Source organism: Monoraphidium neglectum (assembly GCF_000611645.1).
Source record: "Monoraphidium neglectum strain SAG 48.87 unplaced genomic scaffold scaffold00477, whole genome shotgun sequence".
NCBI lineage: Eukaryota > Viridiplantae > Chlorophyta > Chlorophyceae > Sphaeropleales > Selenastraceae > Monoraphidium > Monoraphidium neglectum.
The window spans coordinates 1-10,160 of record NW_014013151.1 but is presented as its reverse complement, the minus strand read 5'-3'; the positions used below and the strand labels follow the sequence as shown (position 1 = coordinate 10,160).

At 64.7% G+C, this 10,160-nt stretch overlaps 4 protein-coding genes across 4 annotated transcripts in view; 1 reads left to right on the top strand and 3 right to left on the bottom strand.

Annotated features, from left to right (window-relative positions):
- Positions 1-2,004, bottom strand: part of MNEG_3692 (hypothetical protein) — a gene marked incomplete at both ends in the record, with an annotated part of 4,323 nt that extends 2,319 nt beyond the window's left edge. The window contains one exon of the mRNA XM_014047831.1: positions 769-2,004. Within this exon, the coding sequence (XP_013903285.1) occupies positions 769-2,004 (1,236 nt within the window). The remainder of the gene's footprint in view (positions 1-768) is intronic.
- Positions 2,005-3,125: 1,121 nt separating this feature from the next.
- MNEG_3691 (hypothetical protein) lies at positions 3,126-4,012 on the bottom strand (the record flags this gene model as incomplete). Its single annotated transcript, XM_014047830.1, has 3 exons — positions 3,126-3,321; positions 3,529-3,713; positions 3,983-4,012. The coding sequence occupies 3 exons, from the start codon at positions 4,010-4,012 to the stop codon at positions 3,126-3,128; spliced, it is 411 nt and encodes a 136-aa protein (XP_013903284.1).
- A 789-nt stretch (positions 4,013-4,801) lies between these two features.
- MNEG_3690 (hypothetical protein) lies at positions 4,802-6,708 on the bottom strand (the record flags this gene model as incomplete). The annotated part of the gene is made up of 4 exons (XM_014047829.1): positions 4,802-4,957; positions 5,276-5,473; positions 5,667-5,776; positions 5,985-6,708. 4 exons carry the CDS (start codon positions 6,706-6,708, stop codon positions 4,802-4,804), a joined length of 1,188 nt encoding a protein of 395 aa, XP_013903283.1.
- A 1,317-nt stretch (positions 6,709-8,025) lies between these two features.
- On the top strand, positions 8,026-8,841 carry MNEG_3689 (hypothetical protein; the record flags this gene model as incomplete). The annotated part of the gene is made up of 1 exon (XM_014047828.1): positions 8,026-8,841. A coding segment is annotated over one exon (816 nt), but the record flags the coding sequence as incomplete, so codon positions are not given.
- Between the last annotated feature and the right edge of the window lie 1,319 nt (positions 8,842-10,160).

The window sequence follows — 10,160 nt, the reverse complement described above, 5'->3', positions numbered from 1 at the left end:
GGGTGGGGGGGAGGGCCGCGAGAAACGCCGCAGACAGGGCCACGGAGCTTGAGAAAATCTCAGGCAGCTGGGACCTGGTTCCAAGCTGGAGTGCGTGCTCTGGGCCTCAAGGCTACCTCCACAGCACCTCAATGCACTCGCAAGGCGGGATGCAAGCGTTCCACCTGACCAGCATCCCCCACATCTTCCTCCCAAACCTGCGTGAGCTTGGCCAGCTGCTCCACCCCTTCGTCCCTGACGCGACTCAGCCCCAGGCTCAGCGCACGCAGAGGCAGGCGCGCCAGGGCAGCCAGGCCGCGGTCGGTGATGCGGCGACAGCCGTACAGGTTGAGACTGGCGAGCGCGGTGTGGCCCTAGAGGCAGGGTGAAGGGCGCGGGGCCAAGGGCATGAGGCGATGCGGAGAGATGTGAGCTAGCAGAAGCAACCCCGAGGAGGATCACCCGGCAAACAGTGACGCAGTCGCTGTGGCGGAATCCGTAAAACCGCAAGCCCACCGGCATCTTTGTCAACGCTCTGCCACTAATATACTTCGCTCTGGCCCAAACCGACCTTGTCCTGCGCGGACAGACGCACTCATGGGCAAGAGAGCGTGCGAGTGCGCGCGCGCACTTCCACCCATACACCCCCCCCTAACACACACACCCCTGCACACAAACACTATCTCTTTCTCTGTTTCACTTCCACAGGCAATCACACATCGACATTCGAGTGACTTGCTCACACACACATACACACACACACACACACACACACACACACACACGCACCTGCAGCACCTCCAGACCGCTGCTTGTGATCTTCGTGCACCCCTTCAGGCTGAGGCTCCCAAGCCCAGCCAGCCCCCGCAGCTCCTCGAGCCCCTTGTTCGTAATCTGGTTGCAGTCGTGCAGCGCGAGGCCCCGCAGCCCTGTCATGCGTCCGACGGAGGCGAGCCCCCGGTTGGTCACCCAGGGGCGGCGCAGGTCGTCACCCAGGGTCAGGCCGCGCAGCCGCAGCGCGCTGTTGGCGAGGACCAACAGGTCCCTGTTGCGCACGTTGCTGCACTGCGTCAACTCCAGCAGCTGCAGGCGCGGGAACAGCGCCGCCACGGTGCGCGGCCACATGCGGCTGGGCGCGAGCGACCGCACGTTGCGGTCGCAGACAGCGCGCCAGTGGCGGCAGGCCAGGCGGAAGGCGCGGACGTGTGTGGTGGCGGCCAGGTGCGACGCCACCTGCTGGAGGACGCCCTCCACCAGCCAAGCCCAGCCATGGTTCTCGAGGCCCGACGGCGGCGCTGCCGCCGCTGCCGCCGCAGCAGACGCGGCGGCGGGGCCCTCAGTGACGGCGTCAGGGGCGGGCCACGCTGAGCAGCGCGGCGGCGGGGGCCTTGATGCCGGGCCGGCGGCCGCACGAGGAGAGCCGCTGCAGCGGCTGCTGGGGCGGGCGTCCCGAGGTGACGGCTCGGCGCTGCTGTTGCTGGAGGCTGTAGAGGCAGCGGCGGCCGTGCTGGTCGGTGGTGGCTGCGGACGCGGCGCGCGCCCGCGGTGGGCGCTGTGGCGGCCGTGCTCCCGCTGCTCGTGCTGCCTCTGCCTCGTGTCCTCCGCAAGGCTTTGTGGCGGCTGCTGCTGGTGCTGCTGATGCTCCGGCTGCTCCTCCTGCCCTAAATCACGGCCCCCTGGTTGCTGCTGGTACAGCTGCTGCAGTTGCAGCTGCTCTTTCAACCGCTGCAGTTCTTGCTTCCGTTGAAACCGCTCCCGCCGCAGGCGTCCCGGTGTCGGCTTCTGCTGCTGCTGCTGCTGTTGCTGCTGCTGCTGCTGCTCCTGCTGCTGCTGCTCCACCTGGCGTTCTTGCTGCTGCTGCTCGTGCTCGTGCTCCTGCTCCTGCTGCTGCTGCTGCTGCTGCTCCACCTGGCGTTCTTGGCGCTGCTGCTGATCCTGCTGCTGCTGCTGCTGCTGCTGCTCCACCTGGCGTTCTTGCTGCAAGTCCTGCTCCTGATGTTCCTGCTGCAGCCCTGGCTGTATCATCGCCCAAGACGGTGGTCCCAAACCGGGCTGCAGTGCACCTGCAGAACATCCAGCGGGCAGGAGGACGCCTGCGGCGGCCATGCATGGCAGTGCCAAATGCGGGGGGAGAATGCTGACGACGGGCGCGTACACCGCGGCACTCACAGCCTGCTGCGGCAGCCGCTGCTGCTGCGGCTGCTGTGGCTGCGGGCCTTGAGCCTGCACCGGCCACCACAGGCTGGAATGCGAGGAGCAAACCCCACGCTGCTGCTGCTGGTGCTGCTGGTGCTGCTGCAGCTGCTCGGCGCCGCTGCCTGATGTCCCTGCATGGTCTCCGAGCCGCAAAATGGCCGCAGCGCCAGCAGCCTGAGAGCCCGGGGCGAGCGACATAAGCGCCCCTACATGCGCTGCGCGGGCACCCGAGGACGCCCCTGCAACACCTGGGCGCAGGGCGACGCCTGATCCGCCTGCAGCTGCCTGTGAGCCAGCCGCATGGAGGCCGGCCCGAGGCTCCTGCATCATTACTGCGCTTTGCGGCGCTCTCGCTCAAACCTGGGCGCGACGCGCCGCTTCTGCATCCTGCTACGCCCACGACTTTCCTGGACGATTATCTGGCTTCACTATCAGGCCTTTCACGATCCCTCGTTGCCAGACCGGGCAGGGTCCTCAGGAACGCGGGCAGAACGAGGCTTGATGTTGTTGACTGCTGCCTCCCCTCACGTGGCACCTAGACCGCGCCACACGGATGACGATAGATTTTAATTGATTCACAGCTCGAGCGCGGCGCCAGATACACAGCCAGGTCGATGCCGCTTAGTTCACCCAGCTCGGCCCTCTCTACGGTCTGCAAAGCTCAAGCGTTCGGCTATGGATGCATTGAAAGAGCTGTGGCATCGCGCAAGCACCAGTGAACATGACGGTTTGAGACCGGCGACTGCGTGCGACGCATTGACTGCACAGGTGACCGTGCTGAACCTGGCAATGGGTGAGACCACTGCGCCTCTGTGCATGGGGGATGCAAGGAGGCGAGGAAGCCGTTTACACAAGATACATCACCCAAAGTTACGCAAGCTGGTTCATGTGACGCCCATGACCGGGCTGGTTTATATAGCATAGCAGGCGCGCAGCAGAGTCGGCTCAACTCATGGCGACACCTGCGAGTTGAGCACGAAGTACAGCAGCCCCAGCAGCACCGCCGCGCCGCCGGCCGCAGCCAGCAGGAGGCTCTTGTCCTCCTCGCCGACCACGCCGTCTCCCTCAGCGCGGCGGATGGCGGAGCTCCTCTTGGGCTGGTCCTTGGGCACGAAGCGGCTCTTGGGGCTCAGGCAGACAGGGCACCTGTGTGAAGTGCGGGGAGGGGTCAGAGGGGATGCAGGCAGGCCGGTACCGCAGGGCAGCAAGCTTGTGAGATGCGAAGCAGCACGCACGCTGTCAGAGGGCTCTTCCGGGCTGCCGCTTGTCGTCTGAGGCCCCACCCTTCCCCAGTCTCCGCTGCGGCCTTCCTCCGCAACACAGCATCCATCTCATACATCCCGGATGGCGCACTTGTAATTGCGCGGCAGCTTTTCAAAAGGTCCGTCCTGGCCGCTGTAAACCCAACCGCAGTCCAAGCAGATGTACGCGGCGCCTTTGGCAGCCTGCTTGGGGGCCGCCCTTGTGGTCTTCGCTGCGGTCTTGCCAGCAGCTTTACGCGCCGCCACTGCGACAGTCCGCTGCCGGCCAGGCGCCACCTGAGTATGTGAAGCAGGGCACAGAGGGCGAGATGACACGCTTAGCAATGGCATGGGAAGCTAGTCGTGATAACCCGCTTCTAGAGCACCAGCACAGGGACCATCGCCCTGATCCGCATGGGCAATGGCGGAGCGGCGGCAAGCTCGCTGGTGCAGCGCGCATTTGACACACTGATGTGGCCATGCTGCTGCGCCGAGGCGATGCCATGCGCAGGTAAGGGCACACTTTATGATGCCTCAATCAATTTCATCACGCCTCACACACGCACCGTCCTTGTTTGCTGCGCGAGCGCCTGCATTTCGTGTGGAAGAGTCCCGACTCGCGGTCTCGACGTCTCAATTCCGACAAACACGGTTGTCCAAGGGCTATATCAATGGTTGTAGCGGCTGATTGATTGAACTTTTATGCAATGCTATGCCGCACCAAAGCATTGGCTGCTTCACGGCGTTCTGCACAGGCATCAGTGTGCCCCCTGGGGGGCACTGTCACACCGCAATAGCACGGCAGCGCATGCATTGCGGTGCTGAGGCAGCAGCCGCACCAGCTCAGACACAGTTTGTAGCTCAAGCACACACAGCATGTTACTCGGTGATTCCAGGCTAGGCAATTGATTGTGGGCTAGGCATCATGTCAATGCACTGCCCCCGATCCACACCTCACTACATGTGTACTAGTTTGACCGTTGATGGGTGGGTACTTCATGCAGCTGAAGTCATAATGCGCCATTCGTTGGGTAAAATGTCAGCCTGGTGGTGGCTCGAAAGTCTACGGGCTGCTGCCCAGCAGAGTGTGCAAGTTCAGTGGTGCCTCATTTTCCGTTGGATCGCCCAGTCAGTAGGGCGGCGCCTTGCGCTGCAACATCCGTATTATGATGGCGCCTGCCAGGCCTTCTGCACAGTGGCAACACAATTTGGTGGGATGCGGATGTGCAAGCTGACATGCATACAGTCTCAACAAAGCCAGCCCTGCGTTCCAGCTTCACATCAGAAAACATGCAAGCCCGTGACGTGAGCGGTGAATTTGCCAGACGGGTCACAAATCAGAGCCTACACAGCGCAAACGAGCAGCGCCTCGTGCCCGGGTCACATCACGCCGCAGGGAGGGCCGCCGCGGCCGCGTACGCCGCGGGCGCCAGCTGGCCGGTGGTGTACAGTTGGAGGACGAGCCCCATGAACACGGGCAGCGTGACCAGGCTGGCGATGTATTGGTAGAACAGCAGAGAAGCGACCTGGTCGGCGCCGTTCTGCAGGAGGACAGGCGCGCATGCACAGTGATTTGTAGAAATGGGGAAACAAACAGTTGCGACTCAAGTCAATGTCATGTCGCAGGGCTGGGCATACGGTGCGGCAGAAGAGCGTGGGCAAAACCTGCCACGGCACCCCTAACAGGCAATAAGCGGCTGCTGCGCTAGAGTGCAGAAAGCATGTTCAAACAACAACGGACAAGGGATGAGGAGAGTGCGCACTCACTGCTCGCCCCCAACAGCTATCACATGTGTACCGGCACAGGCAACACGGGGGTGGAGGAGGCCAGCCCGACCACGCAACCCCTCCCATCCTACCTGCATCATTGTCGCCAGCGCGTGCACCAGCACCGCTGTCGGCGTCGCCCACACGATCATCATCACCAGCGGGATGGCGGGGTCCATGTCGGCCGGCAGCAGGCCCGCGCGGAGCGAGAGGAGCACCAGGGCCGCGCCCGCGAGGGGGTGCAGGACCAGCTTGCTGAAGCAGCTCGCGACAAGCACGCGCATTGGCACCTGCCCGTCGCCGCGCGGTGAGGCGGCGCGACGACCAGCTCAAGGTGGCAGGCCGCTTTGTGCAGTGTTTGCCGCCCAGTGTTCGCCACACCGACATCGCACAATTTCAAACAACCGAGGTGCACCTGAGTACTCGGCAGCACACGACTTGCGGCGGGCCGTGGGCACAGCTCGTCGGGCGCGCCACGCCCACCTGCGCATTGCCAGGTCCCTCTGCCAGGTTGGCGCCCAGCACCAGAAACAGGCACGGGATCATAGGCGCCCCCAGCCGGTCGATGACGTCACCCAGGAACGCCAGGGAGCCTACATTCAAAAACGAGGGGGAAACATGAGCGGTGGAGGGCACGGGTTGACCATGCGGCCCCCTTGGCATTGTGGATTGGGATGATGACGATGGTCGCGCAAGCACAAGTAGATTGATTGTAGGACAAAGGGTGAATGATGAAGCCCCCATGCTTGAGGGCCGCACTTGTGCACGCCTTTGAGGCAAGGCAGCCCTGCCCTCTCGCACCCGCAGGCCTGAAGAGCTCGTCTCGCAGCTCTGGCACTGATGCAACTGGCACTGCTAACAAACACGCAATCACTGGCGGCGTAAAGATGCCCTTGGCCAGCGCTCGCAAACGCTGCTGCTGCTGCTGCTGCTGCTGCTGCTGCAGCTGCTGCTGCTGCTGCTGCAGAGGCGTTGCTACTGCCGCCACGCTGCCGCCAACTGCCGTTGAGGCCGCCGTGCCGGTGCTGCCACCGCCCGGCAGGGCAGCCCCGACGGCGCCTGCCGCCATCACGCTCGGCCCGGCCGCGAGCGTGGCGCTCGCCAGCGATGGCGAGCTGCCTGCCAGCGCCGCGGGCTCAGCCTCAGGGCGCTGCAGCATCAGCCAACCGACCGGGAACTGGATGAAGCTGGCCACGAAAAACCCAAACATCACATAAGCCACCCCGAGGTCGCCCGCGCCCCCGTTGGGGCCGACGCCGGCGGCCTGCATGCCGGGGCTGGCCAGCAGCGCAGGCACCAGGACGAGCGGCAAGTTGCCCACGTTGCCCAGCGCCGGGATGACGACGGTCTGCGCCCGCAGCTCCTGCGGCACGCCCAGCAGCGCCACCTGCGCGCCGCCGAGCAGCAGGCCGACCAGGTGGCACGCGACCATGTTGGCGGCCAGGGGCCACAGCGCCACCGCCTGGCGGGCGTCCACCGAGGAGCCGAGCTTCGACAGCAGGAGAGCCGGGAGAAAGACGTTCATCACCAGTCCGCTCAGCAGGCGCCTGCATGAGGTGCAGGGAAGGGGTCATGCGCAGCATGCACGACAAGGAATGGGCTGCTCGACGCTCGTCACAGGCTGCATCTGCAAGGTTGAAAGCACGCCGCCCGGTCACGTCGCCACCAGCGCGTGCTGCGCCTACCTGCCCTCTGCTGGCAGCAGCCCGCGCCGCGCGCACAGCACGCCAGTGCCGCAGAGGGCGGCCACTTTGATGACCGGCGTCGCCGAGAGCGCCACCAGCTGGGAGGGCTCCAAGGCGCGAGGTATATGCAGCGCACGCGCCGCATGCGGCGACGCGGGATCGCCGTCGCTGCGTGGACATGTTTGGGGCAGCGCGGGCACCAGGCAGCGCCGCTGCCGCCAACGGTGCTGCTCCTCTGGCGGCGGGCAGCGCAGGGGCGCCGTCCCAGGGCGGCAGATGCGATATGCATGGCATGTACATCGCGATCTTTGCAAACACGTGGATATCGAAGGTTGGTGTGACATTGATCTTATGTGATCTGAGTAGATCTGCGGCAAATGAGCGTGGAGCGATGCGATTCAAATGGCGACAACGTGTATCGGGCTCAGGCGCCGCACATTGCATTGCATGGCGCTACCACGCCTGCAACAGCGGTCAACATCGTGACTGAACAATTCGTATGCGCGCCAAAAACTTGGATTTATAACGGGGATTACGGTAGTTTAGCACTACCCTCATCCACAGACGTGGACCGGTAACGCGTGCAAATATGATCCTTGTGGCAGCTGAAGGGAGTTGCGCAGCATCTTGTGGTGGGGGCCCATCGTGCGTTGACTGGTGCGTGGTGCGCAGCTGGTGCAACGCAATGTATGATATCTGCCAGCGCATCGTCTTTGAGCCCCTCTGACAGCATTATGACATGTGCATAGGTCAGGCTCAGACAGCATTGCTGACGACGCGGGGGGTTTGTTCACATCCATGGTTTGTGTGACACTTGACGATCAACCGAGCAACGTGCTGCCATTGGCCTTTGCGCCTGTTCATGACATATAATCAGGTAACAGCGAGCAGAGTCCACCACATGCTGTTATAAGCAGCAGCTGAGCTCATAGGCTCTCGCGACGCGCCTCACGCTGTGTGCGCGTGCAGCCCTGGTGCAGCCGCGGCCTAGTCGACCCACAGCACGGCTTGCACATAGCCACCTGCTGGTCACAGATGCGCTTTTGAAACGGTTGCGCCTTGATTCAAACACTCTCGCCCCTGTCGCATCACGGCGAGGCCACGCCAGCATTTCGAGCCCGCTCAAATCGATCTACAAGTAGCCAACGCACACCCAGATGGCTGAAGAAGATGGATGGGATTGGGAAGATGATGACGCACAGCCTCGGGCTACTGTCCCGCCTGCGACTGCAGCGGCTGCCCCTGCGCTCGCGCCAACAGCAGCACCAGCACCGGCCGCTGCGCCCGATTTGCAGCCGAATGTGCAGAACAAGGGGGCTCCTCAGCCGTTCAAACCCGCACCCCAGGCATCCCATGCATCACAGCAGCAGGACCAGCAGCAAAGCTCTCTGAGTCAGCAGCAGGGACTGCCAGCGGGCGAGGCGCCTGCTCAAGCTCAGCTAGCGCCACTGCGGCAGGACCCCATGGCGCAGGAGTCGCAGCAGCAGCGGCAGCAGCAGCAGCAGCAGCAGCAGCAGCAGCAGCAGCAGCCTCCTGCGCCTATGGTGCAATCGACGACCTCGGCCGGGGCCGCCAGCGGCGCTGCCGGCTGGGGCCTGGGCAGCGGCTGGGGCCTGGGCAGCGGCCTCGCCTCGATCGGCAGCAAGCTGCACAGCGCCGCGCTCGCCGCCGCCAAGGAGGCCAGGGAGGTCGCAGGGACGCTGCAGCAGGGGCTGGCGGAGGCCACGGCGGACGGCGAGTCCGAGGCCGAGCGGCTGTCGCGCTATCAGGCGCCCCGCGAGGACGGCGGGGACCCAGGGGCGGGGGCGGCGCCGGGCAGCGCCGCGGCGGCGGCGGCGGCGGCGGCGCCGGGCGCCGTGCGGGCGGGGCGAGGGCCTGTCGTCATGGCCAAGCGCGAGGACGACGAGGGCGGTGCAGCCGGCAACGGCGAAGCAGGCGGGGATGACGACCGCAGCATCACTGCTGGACTGCGGGTGGGGGAGCCGGCGAGTGTTGTTATGCACGGAAACGTGGCGTGCTGCTTTTGCCGTGTGGCGTGAAGGGTGTTTGTGTGTGTGTGTGTGTGAGTGTGTGTGTGTGTGTGTGTGTGTGTGTGTGTGTGTGTGTGTGTGCGCGCGCGTATGTATGGGTGGGTGGCGGGATGGTGCACAAAATGGCCTGTGTGTGTGCACATGCAAACTTGCATAAGAGCCCTCCGGTTGCACGCTCGCGTTTTGGTTGGCAGGGTTGAAACACGTGAGCGAATTTAGGTCCAAATCAAGCCGCTCAGCACCGCTGCGCGCTTCCTGCAGGCAATTGATGACAGTATGGAGCAGCTCGCAGCAGGCGCGGCAAAGGCGCTCGGCAGCCTGTGGGGTGGCATCGGCTCGGTGGCGAAGCAAGTCACCACACAGGCGAGTTTCCTGCCTGGGAGGTTTTCTGGGTCCAAGGGGCGCCACGTCACATTCGCGTCGCACGCTTTGTTGTCATAGGCAGAGTTGATGGTTTCGTGTGTGCACAGCTGCGCTCTGCAGGGCCCGCCTTTCGAGGGACTAGGTGCTGGCCTGCACTCTAAACGGTTCGCAGCCGCAGTGGTCAATGACGCCAATTTCTCGCTCACCCACCCCACCGGACCCCCGGACCCCACTGTGCCAGGTGGAGTCCGCGACCATGGGCCTGGCGCAGGATATGCATGGCGGCGCGGGGACGGTCAAGGCGCTTCGGAGCGCCGCCGAGCAGCTCGGGCAGACACTCGAGAGGGGCCTGGAGGTGCGTCGCCGCGTGCACGTGCATGTGCTGGTGGTGTTTGCTGTTGTATCGTGTTGCCAGTGGGACAGCCAGCTGCAGGGAGCGCCTGTCATGCGCTCGATGCGCCGCATGCATGCATGCATGCATGTGCAATGCAGACGCTTGGACGGCATTCCTTCTCAAGCTCATTCATGACCCCAGGGCAGCCAGCCAGGGCCCCGCCTGGCCCCCGCGTACCTCTGAACGCTCGCGCCACTGCGCGCCGCGCGCGCCGCGCCGCAGACCGTCGGCCGCAACGTGCTTGGCGCCCTCGAGCCCCTCGCCGCCCCCGGCGCCGGCGCCGCCACGCCCGCCGCGCTCGGCGGCGCCGCGGAGGGCGGCTTTGCGCGGCGCTTCGACCTGTTTGGGGGCGCTGAGGCGCTGGACGAGCTCGCTGACCTCAGCAACCAGTGCTCACGCGTCCTGAACCGCGCGCGCGCGACGCTCGGGCCGGAAAAGACCGCGCACATGGACGCGACCATATCGCGGCTGGCTCCGCTGTTCGACCTAGGGGTGGGCGCGGAGG